Source organism: Caretta caretta, chromosome 1, assembly GCF_965140235.1.
Source record: "Caretta caretta isolate rCarCar2 chromosome 1, rCarCar1.hap1, whole genome shotgun sequence".
NCBI lineage: Eukaryota > Metazoa > Chordata > Testudines > Cheloniidae > Caretta > Caretta caretta.
In genome coordinates this window covers 226,781,563-226,802,337 of record NC_134206.1, presented here as the reverse complement: position 1 = coordinate 226,802,337, position 20,775 = coordinate 226,781,563, and the positions used below count along the sequence as shown (strand labels likewise).

Below are 20,775 nucleotides of genomic sequence, written 5' to 3'. Positions count from 1 at the left end.
CAAAACATATTTGTTGAAGGTCTTTGATCATTTGCAAGCCTGTGTTTGAAACTTTCACTGGATATGTGTATCTCCTGCCAGACTTCAGTCAAGTATGTGGAGCACATTGTGTCGAAACACAGAATATCACTAGACCCTGACAAGATCAGTGCTTTAACTACTAGGACTACTCTTTGATTGTGAAACCCCTGCATACCCTCACATAGGGCTATTCCCTTACCAGAACTAAAAGGACTGGCAAGAAGATACTTAAAGAAAAAAATTATTTTAAGGAGACAGAACCTTTTGAACCTGTATGGGACGCAAATTTGAGGAGGCATTCCAACATATCATCCAATGCCTACCATGGGCCCCAGTACAAGCCTATCCTGACTATGAAACCCTGCACCTTGCATACAGATGCTAGCCTTACTGGTCTATGAGCAGTTCTTTATCAAAAACATAATGGAGAGTTGAGACTCATTGCCTGCAAGTAGAAGCATGAGGGGAAGGAGAAAAACTATCCTGCTCACAAATTGCAGTTTCTGGCACTGAAATGGGCTATAGTGGATAAGTTTCATGACTGTCTTTAAGAAGCCACATTTCTGGAAGGCAAATTGACATGTGTGTTAACATCAGCTAAGTTTAAGCCCACCTCTTCTGCCAGCCTGGGCCCCCTTTACCCTGTCTTGCTGAGCCAGGCTCTTAAGCCTCCTCTAGCGCACACACAGGCAGGGCCACACCAGCTGCAGAAAGACACAGACACTGAGATCAGCTCTGGGAAGACTCAGTTTAAGGGACTTGCTCCAGTACTCAGGTGCCCACCTCCCTTGGAGTGAAGACCCAAAAATTATATTGTCTTGCGCTGTATAGAAAAATCTGCACAGCGCATGCTCATAAAAATTCGCCCTCTCCCTCAAGGTGAAGAGAGATATGCACAGCTTCTGTCCCCTCTCCTCCCCGCCCCCCCCCAGATATGGATTGCACAAACTGGGTTATGTTATAAACAAGAAATAAGTTTATTAACTACAAAAGACAGGTTTTAAGTGATTATAAGGGCTAGAACAAACAGAACAAAGCAGATTACTAAGCAAATAAAACAAAACACGCAAACTAAGCTTGATTCACTAAAGAAACAGGTTACAAAGTGTAATTTCTCACCCTAAATGTTGAATTAAACAGGATGCAAAGTTTCTGTAACTTAGAGTTCCAGTTATTTCTTCTTACAGACTGGACCCCGTCTCAGTCTGGACTCACCCCTGCCTTTGCCCTCGGGTACTTTCAGCAGTGTTTCTTCTTGGGTAAGCAATGGAGGAGAGTCCAGATTAACTCCCTCCCCAGCCTTAAAAAGGATTTACCTAAGGTGGGAAACCTTTGTTTGATCACCATCCCCCTACAGAGGAAACGTACCAGCAGCGTCCAAGGTGGTATTTTGAATCAGGTGATCTTATCACCTAACTTAGGGCTTGTCTACACTGGCAATTTACAGCACTGCAACTTTCTAGCTATGGGGTGTGAAAAAACACTCCCCTGAGCGCTGAAAGTTTCAGTGCTGTAAAGTGCCAGTGTAGACAGTGCACCAGCGCTCCCGGCACTGGTAGCTATTCCTCTGGTGGAGGTGGTTTGCCACGACCACACAAGCCATGTTAAAACTGCCGCGGCAGCGCTTTAACGTTGTCAGTGAAAACGTGCCCTTAGTAGTGTCATAGCTACGTCCCAGGATGCTTCTCAGGAAGGAGAGACATTAGTATCTTCACGGTCTTATTGTTCTTCTTAAATGGCTCATTCAGGATGATTGCTTACTGTCTGGTGGGCATTTTCCCAAGTACACACACAGTTGTAATTGTTACATAGTCAATATTCCTAACTGCAAAAACAGAAATGATACATGCATACAAATTGGATAATCACATTCAGTAAATCGTAACCATTCCAGTGATATCTTACATGAGCCATCTTGCATAAAGTATTTCCCCATATTCATATAATAACCATATTTCTATGAAGAGTATGGGGTGTAAGGCCACAGACATGTGTGTTAACATCAGCTAAGTTTGATGCTATAGGGCACTGATGGTTTTCAGCCTTGTCTGCTTAGGACTTCAGTCTTCAGTCCTTGCCCAATTTGAACAACACTGATGTGGATGCTCTGTCTCATTACCCTATGATCCCACTGAGAGTTACCAAAAGCAACTACAGCATTTGCTCAAGAAACTTCCTGAAAAAGCACAAGATCAAATCCGCACAGACACACCCCTGGAACCCCGACCTGGGATATTCTATCTACTACCCAAGATCCATAAACCTGGAAATCCTGGGCGCCCCATCATCTCAGGCATTGGCACCCTGACAGCAGGATGTCTGGCTATGTAGACTCCCTCCTCAGGCCCTACGCTACCAGCACTCCCAGCTACCTTCGAGACACCACTGACTTCCTGAGGAAACTTCAATCCATCGGTGATCTTCCTGATAACACCATCCTGGCTACTATGGATGTAGAAGCCCTCTACACCAACATTCCACACAAAGATGGACTACAAGCCGTCAAGAACACTATCCCCGATAATGTCACGGCTAACCTGGTGGCTGAACTTTGTGACTTTGTCCTTACCCATAACTATTTCACATTTGGGGACAATGTATACCTTCAGATCAGCGGCACTGCTATGGATACCCGCATGGCCCCACAGTATGCCAACATTTTTATGGCTGATTTAGAACAATGCTTCCTCAGCTCTCGTCCCCTAAAGCCCCTACTCTACTTGCGCTATATTGATGACATCTTCATCATCTGGACCCATGGAAAAGAAGCCCTTGAGGAAGTCCACCATGATTTCAACAATTTCCATCCCACCACCAACCTCAGCCTGGTCCAGTCCACACAAGAGATCCACTTCCTGGACACTACAGTGCTAATAAACAATGGCCACATAAACACCACCCTATACTGGAAACCTACTGACCGCTATTCCTACCTGCATGCCTCCAGCTTTCACCCTGACCACACCACACGATCCATCGTCTACAGCCAAGCTCTGCGATACAACCGCATTTGCTCCAACCCCTCAGACAGAGACAAACACCTACAAGATCTCTGTCAAGCTTTCTTACAACTACAATACCCACCTGCAGAAGTAAAGAAACAGATTGATAGAGCCAGAAGAGTTCCCAGAAGTTACCTACTACAGGACAGGCCTAACAAAGAAAATAACAGAACGCCACTAGCGGTCACCTTCAGCCCCCAACTAAAACCCCTCCAACGCATTATTAAGGATCTACAACCTATCCTAAAGGATGACCCAACACTCTCACAAGTCTTGGGAGACAGGCCAGTCCTTGCCTACAGACAGCCCCGCAACCTGAAGCAAATACTCACCAACAACCACATACCACACAACAGAACCACTAACCCAGGAACTTATCCTTGCAACAAAGCCCGTTGCCAATTGTGCCCACATATCTATTCAGGGGACACCATCACAGGGCCTAATAACATCAGCCACACTATCAGAGGCTCGTTCACCTGCACATCCACCAATGTGATATATGCCATCATGTGCCAGCAATGCCCCTCTGCCATGTACATTGGTCAAACTGGACAGTCTCTACGTAAAAGAATAAATGGACACAAATCAGATGTCAAGAATTATAACATTCATAAACCAGTCGGAGAACACTTCAATCTCTCTGGTCACGCAATCACAGACATGAAGGTCGCTATCTTAAAACAAAAAAACTTCAAATTCAGACTCCAGCGAGAAACTGCTGAATCGGAATTCATTTGCAAATTGGATACTATTAATTTAGGCTTAAATAGAGACTGGGAGTGGCTAAGTCATTATGCAAGGTAGCCTGTTTCCTCTTGTTTTTTCCTACCCCCCCCCCCCCAGATGTTCTGGTTTAACTTGGATTTAAACTTGGAGAGTGGTCAGTTTAGATGAGCTATTACCAGCAGGAGAGTGAGTTTGTGTGTGTATGGGGGTGGGGGGGGATGTGAGAAAACCTGGATCTATGCAGGAAATAGCCCGACTTGATTATGTAAAGAGTTGTCACTTTGGATGGGCTAGCACCAGCAGGAGAGTGAATTTGTGTGGGGGGGTGGAGGGTGAGAAAACCTGGATTTGTGCTGGAAATGGCCCACCTGTTGATCACTTTAGATAAGCTATTACCAGCAGGACAGTGGGGTGGGAGGAGGTATTGTTTCATATTCTCTGTGTGTATATAAAGTCTGCTGCAGTTTCCACGGTATACATCTGATGAAGTGAGCTGTAGCTCACGAAAGCTCATGCTCAAATAAATTGGTTAGTCTCTAAGGTGCCACAAGTACTCCTTTTCTTTTTGCGAATACAGACTAACACAGCTGTTCCTCTGAAACCTGTCTCAAAGTATGTCTACACTATGAAATTAGGTCCATCTTATAGAAGTCGATTTTTAGAAATTGACTTTATACTGTCAATTGCATATGTCCACACTAAGCGCATTAAGTCGGCGGAGTTCGTCCTCAGTACCATGGCTAGCCTCGACTTATGGAGCAGTACACTGTGAGTAGCTATTCCACAGTTCCTGCAATCTCCGCCGCCCATTGGAATTCTGGGTTAAGCTCCCAATGCCTGATGGGGGCAAAAACATTGTTTCGGGTGGTTTTGGGTACATGTCGTCAGTCGCCCCTCCCTCCGTGAAAGCAACGTCAGACAATCGTTTTGTGCCTTTTTTCTGTGCAGACGCGATACCACGGCAAGCAAGGAGCCTGCACAGCTTACTGTCACTGCTGCTGTTGTGAGCATCGTAAACACCTCGCGCATTATCCTAAAGTATATGCAGAACCGGGCTAAGAGACGCGAGCACGAGGCAGATTTTGATGAGGACATGGACACAGACATTCCTGAAAGCACGGGCTGTGGCAATTGGGACATCATGGTGGCAATGGCTTTGACTGATACAGTGGAACGCCGATTCTGGGCCCGGCAAACAAGCACAGACTGGTGGGACCGCATAGTGTTGCAGGTATGGGATGGTTCCCAGTGACTGTGAAACTTTTGCATGCATAAGGCTACTTTCTTGGAACTCTGTGAGTTGCTTTCCCTCACCCTGAAGTACAGGAATACCAAGATGAGAGCTGCCCTGACGGTTGAGGAGCAAGTGGTGATAGTCCTGTGGAAGCTTGCAATGCCTGACTGCTACCAGTTGGTCGGGAATCAATTTGGAGTGGGCAAGTCTACTGTGTGGGCTGCTGTGATCCAAGTGGCCAGTGCAATCACTGATGTTCTGTTATCAAGGGTAGTGACTCTGGGAAATGTGCAGGTCATACTGGATGGATTTGCTGTAATGGGGTTCCCTAACTGTGGTGGGGCAGTAGACAGTACGCATATCCCCATCTTGGCACCGCGCCACCTTGCCAACCAGTACATAAACCGCAAGGGGTATTTCTCAATGGTGCTGCAAGCATCACAAGGGACATTTTCGCCAACATCAACATGGGATGGCTGGGAAAGGTGCATAATGCTCGCATATTTAGGAACTCCGGGCTGTTCGAGCAGCTGCAAGAAGGGACTTACTTGCCAGACCAGAAAATTACCATTGGGGATGTTGAAATGCCAATAGCTATCCTTGGGGACCCAGCCTACCCCTTTCTCCCGTGGATCATGAAGCCTTACACAGGCAGCCTGGACGGTAGTAAGGAGCAGTTCAACTATAGGCTGAGCAAGTGCAGAATGGTGGTAGAATGTGCCTTTGGACATTTAATAGCTCACTGGTGCTGTTTGCTGACTAGGTCAGACCTCAGTGCAACCAACATTTCCATTGTTATTACTGCTTGCTGTTTGCTCCATAATATCTGTGAGAGTAAGGGGAAGACATTTATGGCAGGGTGGGAGGTTGAGGCAAATCTCCTGGCGTCCGATTTTGAGCAGCCAGACACCAGGGTGATTAAACGAGCACAGCAAGGTGTGCTGCGCATCAGAGAGGCTTTGAAAACCAGTTTCATGATTGGCCAGGCTTCAGTGTGACAGTTGTGTGTGTTTCTCCTTGATGCAAACCTGCCCCCTTTGTTGATTTTAATTCCCTGTAAGCCAACCACCCTCCCCTCTTCGAAATAAAGTAACTATTGTTTTGAAACCATGCATTATTTCTTTATTAATTAAAAAAGAGAGAGAGATAGCGGACAAGGTAGCCTGGGTGGGGAGGGGGAGGAGGGAAGGACAAGGCCACATTGTTTATTGTAGCCACACTAAAAATCAAACTGTTTGAATGACAGCCTTCTGTTGCTTGGGCCATCCTCTGGAGTGGAGTGGCTGGGTGCCCGGAGTCTCTCACATTCTTGGGCATCTGGGTGAGGAGGCTATGGAACATGGGGAGAAGGGTAGGTGGTTATACAATGGATGCAGCGGGGGTCTGTGCTCTTGTTGGCTTTCCTGCAGCTCCAACAGATGCTTCATCATGACCGTTTGCTCCCCCAACAGACACTTCATCATGTCCGTTTGCTCCCCAATTAGCCTCAGCATCGCTTCCTGCCTCCGCTCTTCATGCTCACTTAATGCTTTCCTGGCCTTTGCCACTGAATGGCTCCATGCATTAAGCTGTACCCTATCAGTGCGGGAGGACTGCATGAGCTCGGAAAACATGTCATCGCGAATGCGTTTTTTTTGCCTTCTAATCTGCGATAACCTCAGGGACGGAGATGATAGGGGGAGCATAGAAACATTTGCACCTGGGGAGAGATAAAAAGGGAGAGTAAAATTGGGTTGGCTTCTTACGCCTTCATAACATGTGGGAATGTTTTCAAACTGCAGCACCCCCCTTTCCCAGACCAAGCAATGGGTTGGGTTTCACATTTAAAAGGCAGGGCTGCAGTATTCAGGTAGATGTGCAACACACACCTACCTCCACCCCACCGCGTGGCTATTCTCTGGGATGATCCTTCACCCCTCCCCCACACCGCGTGGCTGTTCTCCGGGATGATCCCTTTTAGCCAAGCACAAACAGCCCAGCATGAACGGGGTCCTTTTACTGTTCCCTTACAAAAATTCCCCTATTTCAACCAGGTGACCATGAACACTATTGCTTTTAAACCCTGTACTGTAGTTACAAATGTGCACTCACCAGAGGTGCTTCAGGGTCGGGGATCCCACCTTAGGAGGGTATTGGCTCCAGAGTGATGAAAAGGTTCTGGCTGCCGGGGAGAATGGATTCACCACTTGCCCGCTGTGCATTCTCCTCCTCTTCATCCTCCTCCTCTTCCTCATCCACAAAATCCTCCTCCGTGCAGAGTGAGACTCCCCCCTTGCAGGTGTCCACGGACAGTGGTGGGATAGTAGTAGGGTCCCCCCCTAGAACGCCATGCAGCTGTTCATAGAAGCGGCATGTATGGGGCTCTGACCCGGAGCGACCGTTTGCCTCCTTTATCTTTTGGTAGGCTTGCCTGAGCTCCTTAACTTTCACGTGGCACTGCTGTGTGTCCCTCAGGTAGCCTCTCTCCACCATGCCCTGTGAGATTTTGGCAAATATATTTGCATTTCTTCTTTTTGATCGGAGTTCAGCCTGCACAGATTCTTCTCCCCATACAGCAATCAGATCCAGTGTCTCCCTTTCCGTCCATGCTGGAGCTTGTTTGCAATTCCGGGACAGCATGGTCACCTGTGCTGCTGAGTGCTGCTGAGCTTGCCATGCTAACCAAACAGGATATGAAATTCAAACGTTCCCGGGGCTTTTCCTGTGTACCTGGCTAGTGCATTGGAGTTGAAAGTGCTGTCCAGAGCGGTCACAATGGAGCACTCTGGGAGAGCTCTTGGAGGCCAATACCATTAAGTTGCATCCACAGTACCCCAAACTCGACCCAGCAAGGTCGATTTTAGCTCTACTCCCCTCATCGGGGAGGAGTACAGAAGTCGATTTTAAGAGCCCTTTAGATTGATGGAACAGGGTTGACGTGGTCATTTTTAAATTGACCTAATGAGGCTAAATTCGACCTAACCCTGTAGTGTAGACCAGGCCTCAGTGCCCTCAGCCAGAACAGGACACACTAGATTCCTGCCCCTGGGGTAAAGGCTGTGTGATTAGCTCGGAGCCTGTCCAGAAGTTATCCCTATCACTTATGCCCATGGCTATAGTTTTCCATGTGGGGAAATGGCTTATGAGCACATCAGCCTGATGCTGTTTGTACGGGACAAGTTTTATGATGAAACTAAAGCCCCAGGTTCAACAAAATCTCCATATCTGATTGGTCTAAACCTGATACCACTTTGGATTAGTTAAACCCTTAGACAGAACCATTCTTTCCACCACAAAATCCAGAAGATATGGCTATGGTTACAGAGGAAGAGCCCCACTGAGGGAGAAGTTGCAGACCCATACATGGAACCTAAGTTGGGGAATGCATGACCTATGGCTGCTGAAAATCCAACTGTACCCAGACACTCTGGATGAAAGGTGAAACCCATTGTAAAATTAACCTAGGATTCTGCTAGTGTCTCCTCCAATGCTTCATAAGTGGGTCTCAGAGGTGTTCTGTCCAGTATTGGAAAGACCTCTGTGTTGTCCTTGGGTTTTAGTAGGACATTGTGTTTGTCTGTATTGATGTGTTTTATTATTTATTCTTTTAAATGTTTTTAATTAAATTCTTGATGGGGACATCACATTTTCTGATGTAGGGGAAGGTGTACTGTCTTTTGAGGGGTTGCTCCTGAAATACCACATTCAGCCTGTAAGGTGAACTACAGCAGTAATGGTGGCAGAGGCCAAGGACTCTGTTTCCCAGATTGCTGAGGGTCCAGGGCAGAAACAGAACCTAGTTGTCAAAACTACTTGGAGCAATCATGAGCCATGTCATAAATATAAAGGGAAGGGTAAACCCCTTTGAAATCCCTCCTGGCCAGGGGAAAGCTCCTCTCACCTGTAAAGGGTTAAGAAGCTAAAGGTAACCTCGCTGGCACCTGACCAAAATGACCAATGAGGAGACAAGATACTTTCAAAAGCTGGGAGGAGGGGGAGAAACAAAGGGTCTGTGTGTCTGTCTTATGCTGGTTTCTGCCAGGGATAGACCAGGAATGGAGTCTTAGAACTTGTAGTAAGTAATGTAGCTAGGTATGTGTTAGATTATGATTTCTTTAAATGGCTGAGAAAAGAATTGTGCTGAATAGAATAACTATTTCTGTCTGTGTATCTTTTTTGTAACTTAAGGTTTTGCCTAGAGGGGTTCTCTATGTTTTTGAATCTAGTTACCCTGTAAGATATCTACCATCCTGATTTTACAGGGGGGATTTCTTTATTTCTATTTACTTCTATTTTTATTAAAAGTCTTCTTGTAAGAAAATGGAATGCTTTTTTTTATTGTTCTCAGATCCAAGGGTTTGGGTCTGTGGTCACCTATGCAAATTGGTGAGGCTTTTTATCCAACATTTCCCAGGAAAGGGGGGGTGCAAGTGTTGGGAGGATTGTTCATTGTTCTTAAGATCCAAGGGTCTGGGTCTGTAGTCACCTAGGCAAATTGGTGAGGCTTTTTACCAAACCTTGTCCAGGAAGTGGGGTGCAAGGTTTTGGGAAGTATTTTGGGGGGAAAGACGCGTCCAAACAGCTCTTCCCCAGTAACCAGTATTAGTTTGGTGGTGGTAGCGGCCAATCCAAGGACAAAGGGTGGAATATTTTGTACCTTGGGGAAGTTTTGACCTAAGCTGGTAAAGATAAGCTTAGGAGGTTTTTCATGCAGGTCCCCACATCTGTACCCTAGAGTTCAGAGTGGGGGAGGAACCTTGACAAGCCAAGACTCAGAATAAATGATCTGACTTTACTTTAAGTGCGCTGTGTTTTGAGTGTAGCAGGAAAAGGAGCTATGCAGCTGGGGAGGACCCTTCTACCCTCCACATTCCTACCCAAGGGGAGACTTTGAGCTCTTATGGAATTTCTGGGACATTGAACATTGTCATCGCAGCAGAGACCAGAAACCCGGGAGAGTCACAGTGAGGCTACCAAGAGCCAGCCAAACTGCACTTTTGAATCCAGAGGGTCACAAGGATGATCCAACCATCCTTGGTGTGGATACTTATAACACTCTTGTTTATTTAGTTTGATATTGTGTTTTAAGCTGTCTACTGATTTCAGTGCTGCACCACCCATCACAGACTTCACCTAAAGTCACTATTTTCCTAGGCACATGTTGGGAGGGAGCAGTATGGTACATATTAGCTGTAAATATTGGGGGGGGGCATTAAATTTATTATTAATTCTGTCTTTTATTATCCCAATCTGTTTATTCCATTGTCTCCTATCCAGAATTTCCAGTACCTAATAAAGCCTCTATTACTGTTGTATCACTCTGGGAACTGATAGGTTTTTTTGGTGCTCTAACATTCCTGTGTATGAGATTGGGTGATGAATATTTTACAAGGGGCAGGCCTTCTATGTTCTCAGCACTAGAAGGAGTTTCCTTGGGTGGAGGAACCAGGCACCCTGATAGGTGAACCCAGAACCCTTACCCCTGAGGAGAAAAGGGAGAATGCTGCAGCCATGCCTCTAGATTGAGTTACATATATGTGCATTTCATGTAGATGCATCCAGAAGATCTATCAAACTATCAGTTTAAAGGATGACATTTGAATCTGTATTCAATGCCGATTACTGACAGAATTTGGTATATGTATGCAGTTATATTGGTAAGAAATAGCCACATGATCTAAGGTGTGTAAAGACTGGTTTATTCTTTAATGTTTATAATAAGATACAAACTTCTATAAAATGTGTTCCCACAATACTGTATAATTGACTCACATCAAAAATACTCTCTGAATACACAATAATGTCAGAAGTTTAGTATAGTAAAACCCCACTTTTCTGAACAGAAGGGGGAACCTGGAATTTATTAGATAAACAGGAACTCAACTAAGGAGAATGTTTCCATGCAAAAGATGAACATATAATAAAAACACATACAATTAGAATTGAGAGCGAGGGGATCTGTTGTACATCAATTTTGTACAACAGATTTATTTATTACAGCAAACAAGTTACAGGGATAGAAAATATATTTTTTTCTAACAAAGGTCTATGTATTTAATAATGCTTCATATGATAAAACAAATCCTTTCTTCTTGCCTGTACCCATTTATCTGACATTCATTACTTAGTAAAACTTAACATATTGACCAACATGCAAACAAAATAGCAAAATATACCAGAATTCCACTGAATGCACAGTCTGAATACACAGCAAATTGTATAGGTCAAAGGTATTTGTTGATTCTTTTAAGAACCTTATAGTATTGTATTTAAATTGTCTTTGTTAGGGAAATGTAGTTTTGAAACCGTTTTTTTGCTTGCCAAATCAAATTATTATAAATTGTCCTATCTTTTCTTTCAAAGTAAAAGTTTTTCTTTCTTTCTCATCCTTTAGGTTGTGATTCATGAAGAAGCTTTACCAGCAGTTTCTGGGCAGGGGTATACATGCCATGAACCTGCTCCCTGTCCATTTCTAGTCTTCCAGTATAGTGGATTTGCTCAGCCATTTTCAGCTGGGTTATTGTCAGCGGCAAGGATGACCCCATAAACTATTGAACTGAGTCCTGACCTGTTGCCTATGAAATGTTATAGGAACTGTTGTCTAATTTAAAATACTATGGCAACTGTCTCAAAGGATTCTGAGGTAAATCTGAGGAGGACCACTAGTGAGTGGCTATTCTCTGTTGAGAATTTCCTAATGTAACAAGTTAATTCAGAATATTTATGAGCACTGATTTGGGAAATAAGTATTGGAGGATACATTATTATTGTTGTTAATATTATACTGTTTTTTAAAAATCGTTCTTATTGCACATAAAAACCTGCATTACTCATATGACAAGATAAACCATTTTCTTGCCATTTATTTTTTTGGTCTTTAGCCCTAAGTGTCGGTGGCTATACCTCTCAGCTTGCCCATACAGTACGCTATTTAAAAGATCTGGATCACTTGCTGATGGTGTCCTACAGGTGATAAAATACCATATCCTTCTTATCTTATGAACTAGAAAAGTAATCACCTCTGCTTCATCAGATGGTTCTTCATATACAGGTTGTTTCATATCCTCATAGGCAGACATAATCACAGCTTGAAATAAATTGATCAAGACACAGATCATCACCAGCATAAAAGAGGCTAGGAAAAGACCACCCAGCAACCGGTTGGATGTAAAAGCAGTGTCCTTAAAAGCTGAAACACAATAGGAGAAGACAGTCTGAGCTGAATGAATCATATTATTATAATTCCATTCATGTTGGCCAAACACTAGGTAGCCAAAAGCCATGTATACAAAAAAGTACACTGCCACCACAAGTGCCATAGAACAGATTCCAGGAAGAGCTGCCAAGATGGATCTTTGTGCCAGGCGCACATCATAAAAGAATCTGGAATACCTGAGAGTTTTCAAAACTATGAGAAATGCCAAAAAGCCCATTGTTATCCTCAAGGTCTGATCTACATGAGAAACTGTATGGAAAGGAATGAAATCATTTGGATTAAGTAAGTAAAACTTTACTATATCAGCCCCGATCTTAAATTTGATGACTTGCAGAAAAACAAAGAAGAAAAACACTGACTTTAGACCAAAATTGATTAAGTTGGAAACATTTTTAATATACTTTGTCCTTTCTTGGCGTATGATGTGAATTTCATCCATGATATAAATGAGGAGAAAAGCAAGAACAGTTACAAACACAAAAATTTGTGTTCTGCTTTGCTGCTGGAAAATTGGGAGCGTGAAAGAATGTACTGACAAGCTTGTGTTTATAAGTCCAAAATGAGAAACTTCAAATATGACCGCGATGCTGCAAAATAAATGTACATCTGGGTTAAATGTAGTTAGTTCAATAATCACAGCCCATGTCTCTTCATCAAGCCAATTGCTGTTTTGTAAAACATCCAGCCTTTTTGTTGAATTAGGCCGCTGTTCTGCAGGGAAGAAGTAAAAAGTGTATCCTCCTGGTCCATATGTGTATAATTCTCCATATGAGTAATACACCCAGTGATTTCTGTTTGACTGGTACGTAAACCCTACATAGCTGCTGGTGTCACTAGTAACGGATCTGTTGGCACCCTTTGTCCAGGACCCAACATAGTCACCTCTCTCTTCAGGGTCACTGCCATATTTATGAAGACAATGGCTTTTACTGATCACAAATTTATTTACAAAGCTGTGAGGATAGAAACATTTTTTCTCAGTACTTTTTGCCCTTACTTGCCTCATCCTTGGCAAACCTAGGATTTTGGACCAGCTGTCAGAAAGAAAAGTTGGTTGGTGGTTATTGTGGATCAAAGGCAAAAAGACACTCTTCACCCACAGGTAAATGTGTTCTAGTTTATCCACGTTGGAGAGCTTGAGAGAGAATTGTTTATGAATAACTTGATTGTAGTAAAAGCTGTTGGTGTTTTCTGTAGAGTAGGCAATGTTTAATACTAGGGTTAAAAAGACAAAGTGACTGACAATGTCCTTTAGGAAGATGAAAGCTTTGCTTTTAATTTTCTCTCTTTTCCTCATGATTGTGATTTCATCCTCTTCTAAGGGCTGATACTGCTTAGTGCCTCTGAGTCTGATAATTTCATAGTGCCTCTCTCTCATCTCATCTGCATCCATAGTAACTTCATCCAACCTAATCTCAAGGAAATTATCCCTGGTTGTCCATGGGATGTTTTCACAGTACTTTGGATAAACTGTACTCAGGGCTGAGAAAACGATGATTTTTAGGGTTTGAAGAAGAAGCACACTCTCAAAAAATGAGGCTATTGATGCTAACAGCCACTCTAATGATGTTTTGTAGCCATAGGACAGACCATATAATACGATGAAAAACGATGACACCCCCGCTACAGCTATGACCAATATCCAAGAGACATAGACACACCACCAACAAAAAGTTATCTGTGGCCTTTTGCGAAAGAGCATGAGGGGGATGTTTAGTGGTTTTCTTTCTTTCTGAATACTGGCATCCTTTTCTTCTGCGTAATTATTACTGAAATTGGAATTCGGCGGTTGGGTCTGTTGCGCTGTAACCTTTGCAGTTGAAGTATCAGCTGCATTTTCCTCCTCTGCTGCAATTGCATTTGCAGCACCCTCAGAGATTGTGCAATTACTCCACATTTTTGGTGTTCTTTGTTTTCTTTTCTTACCAAAATACTGCAAGCTATATGAATCATGGGCATTGGAAGAGTTCTCTCGAGAACTGCTACTCACAGGTTGTGTCGAAGCTTCTGCAAGGTACCATTTTTGCAGGCGTTCCTTCCAGTTCCTAAGGTTTCCAGACATGAAGGGTGAACTTTCCTTTGGGTGATTTGGAGCTGCACCACGTGGAGAAGGCTCCTTCTGTGAATACTTAAACAAGGCAGTTATAATCATTTGCACAGGGATGGTAACCAAAGCACTTTCAATTCCTATTATTATTGATATCAAATATCGTAAGTGTATTGAAACAACTTCTTTATTCTTGTCGGCATTAAAGAACATAATGTTAATAAGCAGGGTGCACAATAGTACTGCTAAACAGCAAGACAATCTTTGGAGTCTGTTGAAAGAGCCAGTGACAACCTGAGCAAAAACAGATAACCATATGTGACTATCCATGAGTTCATTGGCAATATTTATAAAAAAATAGTCCATTTTGGCCAAAGGTACTCTTGGGTGTGTAACAACAAATGTCCTTTCTAGTAAGCGATCATCCTTGTCAAGAGCAAGCCATTTCCTGCAAATAAACAGCCAGAACTCTTTAGTGTACATATTTTCAACTTTTACTCTACTTAAGAACCAGTCAGGAGAAGAACCTCCGTTATTGTGCCAGACCCTAAGGGAATAAATGTCTCCTAAATCATTCTTGGTAGTTAGCAGAAAAGTATCAGTGCCTCCTCGAATGAATGATGAATAAGTTGGGTGCCGTAAGTGATGCACGTCACTGGTGCCATTTTGGCTTATGAGTTGGAGAAACACGTCTGCTGTGGTTCCAGCTCCCAAGCGACTGCCTGTGTATAAAGTGACCAAGTAGCACACTTTATCAAAGGGGTCATTGTCTGGCAGGACTATAACTTTGTCCCTGCTAACTTTATCAGTCCGGTCTTTTCTCATGGCCCAGAGAGCTAGGAGAAAATAGACTAAAAAAATGAAAAGCACTGTTAAGAGGGTCACTGCGTTTTTGTGTATTTTTGCTAAAAGGGATTTTTCCAGATCAACTGGGTTGGGGATCACAAATACTTTGGAGGCCAAGAACTTGATATTGAATTTGGAGGAACTGGTGCGGCTTGCTGTTCTCTTGGTGTGCTGCTTCGCCTTGCAGATGCAATGTACCTGTTGCCAGCTGGTAAGAGGGCCAAGAACGCATGTACCTTCTTTCCACTGACTCTGCACTCCATCTAGGTCTAAGCAGGCAGCATTAAAAAGGGATATGCTCACCAATCTGTTGTTTCTGGATCTTACAATGGATTCTGATTGCAAGATAATGGAGATGTTCCATTTATCTGTCCCACTGACTGGGGCTGTGGCCCTCAGCAGTGACTGTGGGAGACAGATAACATATGGAGCCTTAATTGCACAATCTATGTTATTTGACTTATTCCCACTTGCAACTGCAGGCTCACTGTGAGAAGCAAAAAAAGAAGCTATAGGAGAGGTGTGGGTGACATTAACACCTAAGTATATAAATACCTTGAAAGAAACTTTTAATTTAGTCAAAATCTGGATAAATACATCCTTGGAGTTTCTGTCCACTTCAAAACTAAATCCTCCAGTTGTTTTTGGGAGGGTTTTATCAGGCCCTATTGTCAATTTAAAAGCTGCAGACTGCTTGTCTTTTCTAGCAATAATCACTTCTGCTACTGCAGGCATGATCCCTATTATGTCACCATTCACCTTGGTTCCTGTCATTTTGAACCCAGTCACTGTTGTTACAATATCTGACCTATATGCCAACCAAGGGAAGGGGTTCTCTTCAAACTCATAAAATACAGTGGAAATCACAGCATCTATTGGCAATTCTGAATGATCCCCCTGCTTCAGTGTTGGATAAAAGCAATTCCTGCAGTCTTTTTTGGTGGAGAAAGTATTTGTGACATCCCACTTTTCATCTTTTTTTAACTTAATGTTCCAGCTTTTGGCCTCCATTACAGTTTCATTTTCTCCAGGGACTTTGCCTTGTAAGACTACTTCTGATAAAGTCTCCATGACAGAGAAGGTTTGTTTAACTGCGTGCACATTGACATTCCTGAGGTCTAAAAGAGAAGCTTTCAGGACATTGGACAGGCCTGTTAGTATACCAGTGCTCAGAAGCTCTGTTTGTTCAGACCCAAGGTTTTTATCCCTGAACCTTTTTAGTGCTTCACTCACTTCTTTCAGTTTTCGAACAGCTAGCTGTTGTGACGCTCTATTTACTTCAGTGACTTCCTGTGTTAATTCAGAAATACAAGCAACTACTTGATTTACTTCCATTACGTTAGCAGTAGGAATACTCAAAGACTGATTAAGAAGGCTTTCCCTAAATTCAACTTTAGACACCTGGATAGTTGGTGCAGTTTTAATATCATTTAAAATTGAGGCCACCATATAAACCAAATAGCCTACATTTAAATAATCTCCAATTTGAAGCAAAGATGTCATTGGTGCACTTGATCCACTGGTTAAAGCAAGCAGTTCATTAAGCATAATATCTGGTGGTCTACTTTTGGCTGGATCCTGCACTCTTGTATGTAAAGTTACTTGGGAAAATGCCCCAAGGGAATCATACACTTGAACATAGATTGTCAAAGTATACTCCTTAGATGGTATACCAATGGGGAGAAAAGATGGAGGAGTTTTAGGCTGATAGTCAAAATACACTATTGTCCCCAATGTATTCTCCTCTAACGAAGTTATTCTACTGCTTTTCAATAAATCTGAGGCTGCTATTACTTTATACATAAGAGGTAAATTTGTATCTGAAAATCCACTACACTGAACAATGAATTTTGTCAGGAATGCAACACCCCTGGTTGGATTGATGGTACACTTTCCAATCTTAGGTGGAGAATTTACATAAAATGAGTACCTGTAGGTTGATGACCTACCACCCCAAGTGGTTATTTTTAGGAGAAGAGTGTATGACTGGTCTGCAATATTCATAAAAGTCAAAGCATGTATAGACATGTATGCACTAGACTTCCCTGTTGAAGTTTTGGAAGCCCAATCAAAGTTTACTTCAGTGAAACTTCCTGAAAAAAGTGACCAGTGATAGACTGGTCGACTAGTCATTCTACAGTTTAGGCATTTTCCAGACAATGTAAATCTATCTGTTGGAATTACAAATTTACCACAATTTTCAATGCATATAACATTCAGAACAGGTGGAGATCCAGGCCGCACACTTATGGTTTGGTCAGCATAACTCTTTCTGTTATCCTTTTGAATGACCAAACGAAAATGATACATAGTATTTCCTTGAAGGGTTTCTGGCAAAACAGTCTGAGTAGGACTAGAAAACTTTATCCATTTCAAATCTACCTGGTCTGGATGACAAGTCCCATTTGTACTCACTGTCATGGTTGCGTAATCTGATACATGTTTTGTACAGTACCACGAATATGTGAGCCCCTCTAATCGGTCCAGTGAATCAGGATCATAGGAGGTAGATCCATCCAGAGTCCAATGATCAGAAAAACCCACTGTCCGGAAGGTGCCTCCAGCAATGACTGCCACCAGGTCACTCTTCTCAATCTGAACAAAAACTGTATCTGAGCCTTCCACAACACCCTCAGATGCAATTATTTTAACAGAGAAATTAAACAGATACAAGCCATAATCTAAACTAAAGCTGGGAATTTGTAAAATGAGCATCTGTCTTCTCCAGATGAGGGGTGGATTTAAAGGTTTTGTCCAGTCTGGAATAGTCATGACATCTTGAACACCATAGATTTTCCAGATTTGTTCAGTACGTACAAGATCTGTGCAGTTTATTTGCAACTTGGCATACAGGATAAGTTGTAACCCTTTTTTAGTACGTATGATGGGGAAAACAAGATCAGGCTTCTGGATTCTCAAACGCTCTATGAAACAAGGTTTTTTCTGACAAGACACCAGTGACTCCATGACCTTTGAAGCATAAGTGTTGACTGTGACTTTTAAAACAGCAGGTGTAAGTCCACTTCTGGTACAATTCACTTTTGCCACAAACCCTGTGTATAGGGCAGGATTAAAAGGTAAAACAGAGCGACGGACAAAGTGGGCTGCATTTCTGACATGATCATCATATATATAAGTATTGTTCTGGATGAGGTACTCTTTTCTTGACCCAAACAACTGCAAGTTGAAGGTCCACTCACACTGCAGCATCGGATGTTGCACAGGAATAAACCACACAATGTAGATCAAACTCCGCAAAAAAGAAGGACCGCTGTTGAAAATGTGGACTTCTATATCCCTGTCCATTAGCGATTTGAACAGGGCTCCTTTCCGGTTGAGATACAAGTGCATGTTGAACTTGTACCACTGCAACCTCACAAACTCAATAGTGAGCAAGAAGGAAAGGCTCTGCTGCTGGAAGAATATATAATGCGTGCTGAAGCCATCATCAGGGGCACTGGCATTGTTTGCTTGGGTGGTGTAATAAAGTCCATGGTTGTGGCTAAAAATGTAAGTGCCAGTCTTGGTCTTCTGGGCATTGAGGGTGAGGTAGGTGGGAGTTTCACTGTTCACTGTCAGGCCCAGCGTAGCATTGGAGAAACTCAGCTCCCCTGCTAGATCACCAAACCACTCTCCATCAACATGGAAGTAGATGCTGGCCAGCACCATTTCACTAGCCTTCCGGGACATGGAGTCAGCACAGAAGTTGCTCTGCAAAGCATAAGGATTGTAGGAGGCTGACCAGCCCCCCGTGCCCTGCATGTCCAGCAGCCTGTAGGCCAGTGTCCTGGGGCCAAGGGACTGTAGGCTCCAGGAGAGATTGAGGGGCTGGTAAGGAAGGCTAAATAGCTTAGAGTGGGCACTGAGGACATGCAGCAGAGCCGGCTCCACCCTCAGGGTGAGGCTAAGGCTGATCCGAGGCCCCTGCTCCATGCTGACTGAGGCAATGTAGAGACCGCGGCGGGTATAGTGCACGGTCAGACGGTAGCTGTAGTAGGAGGCACAGACCTGGTGCAATTCAGCTCTTGGGTAGGCAGCAGGTGGGAGCAGCTTGTGGTGCTGGTTGCCGGGAATGAGGAGTGCGGCAGGGCTGCCCCCGCGGCTGCTGAAGCGGTAGGGCCAGCGTGAGCTCTTGAGGCGTGCACACCAGCCCAGCTGCACAGGCTGCCACTCGAGGATGGGGGGTTCGGGTGGCCACAGCAGGAAGAGCCGCACATCCTGCCCGGACACCTGGATGCTCAGGTTGCGGTGCAGACACGTAGGCACGGCGCACGAGGCCGACACACACTGCACCGTGATGTGGCTTGAGGCCCAGGGTGGAGCAGGGCCCCCCCCAGCCAGGCCTGGACCCAGCACTGCCCTGCCTGACCAGCGAGAGGTGTCCTGCACCCAGGCCGAGTCCCGGTACCAGCGGCAGCGCGGAGGGGGGGGCAGTTGTGTCTCTCCCTCCTGGACTCTCGACGCTGCTCCCGGGGCCCGCCTGTAACGCAGCTCGATGGGGCCATCCCACAGGCACGAGGCCCAGACCTCGTTGTCCTGGCGCCCATAGACACGCCCGTGCGGATCCGAGCAGGTGACTAGCAGTGGCGGGAGCTGGAAGCGTGGGGGGGCCGCAGCAGCCAGGCACGGGGGGCCGCAGTGGCCCAGGAGCTGCAGGAGGAGGCTGGGGAGCAGCAGCGGAGGCATGGTGGGGTGGGGGAGGGGCCCAAGGGGGGATCCCTGGCCCATGAACAGACGTCTCCCAACGGCTCCAACTGCCACCGAGCAGCCGCTGCGGAGCCCGGAATTCCCCGCGCCCCGGCACAGCCGGGAGCTCCCCCCCCCCCGCCCCCGGCCACTGCGCCCCCCGTCTTTTATGTGGCGCCCCGATTCCTCCCTTCCCTGATCTGGGGCTAAAGGCCGGGGCCAGCGCTGTGACCCCCAGCGCCCCCAGGGGCCGCTACCCGCTCAGCGGAGCCCGAGCCGCCCGCGCCTGGCCCCGCCGTGTCTCGCTGCTGGGGGCAGGCCCGGCCCTGCAGCCCGAGGGGCAGAGAAGGGGCCGGGAACATGGTGCCGCTGAGAGACTTTAAGGTGAGGCGGGAGCGGCCCCCGCCCCGCTGCCCGCTCTGGGGCCCGCGTGCTGCGGTGAGCTGGGGGCTCTGCGCTCGCCCCCAGCGACCCTCAGGCCGGAGGCGGAGCGGGGTGACTCTGTGTGTGGGGGGGGCGGCGGGGTGTCTCTTCCTCCCAGGTGCAGTTCGTGGGGCAGGTTCGTCTCCAACGCCCCAGGTGACTCTGTCCTGCAGGGCATCGCCCCTCTCCCCCCCCCCAAAAAAAAACCCCTGCCCCCGCACCCACAGTAACATGGGGCTGGAAGGGACCTGGAGCGGTCGCTTAGTCCGGTTCCAGGCGCAGGCAGTGCCAAGTAAACCTCGAGCCTCCCGACTGGTGATTGTCCCGCCTCTTCTTAAATACCAGGAATACAAGCGGCCGTTTGCTTTCTGCAGACACAGAGGGTTTTGTGGTGGTGGCTTACCACTAAGAATCAGGCTCTTGGGTCCCATCTCCCATTCTGCCCCAGCCTGCCTTTTGTAAGCACTTCACCTCTCCCTGCCTCAGGCTCCCTGTCTTAAAGTGGGGAATAACATACAGTACATCTGTCTCACAGGGATGCTAGACACACAAGTGGGGTGAAGTAATATCTTTCAGTGGACCAACTTCTGTT

At 45.3% G+C, this 20,775-nt stretch overlaps 2 protein-coding genes across 8 annotated transcripts in view; one reads left to right on the top strand and one right to left on the bottom strand.

Annotated features, from left to right (window-relative positions):
• Positions 1-11,596: 11,596 nt before the first annotated feature.
• Positions 11,597-19,760, bottom strand: PKDREJ (polycystin family receptor for egg jelly). Its single transcript, XM_048824556.2, has one exon. The coding sequence runs from the start codon at positions 19,758-19,760 to the stop codon at positions 11,796-11,798; it is 7,965 nt and encodes a 2,654-aa protein (XP_048680513.2). The 3' UTR covers positions 11,597-11,795.
• Positions 19,552-20,775, top strand: part of LOC125624199 (tetratricopeptide repeat protein 38-like) — a 31,616-nt gene continuing 30,392 nt past the window's right edge. For all 7 annotated transcript variants that reach the window (XM_075121129.1, XM_075121146.1, XM_075121137.1 and 4 more), the window contains exon 1: positions 19,552-19,647. The gene's annotated coding sequence lies outside the window, so the exon portion shown is untranslated. The remainder of the gene's footprint in view (positions 19,648-20,775) is intronic.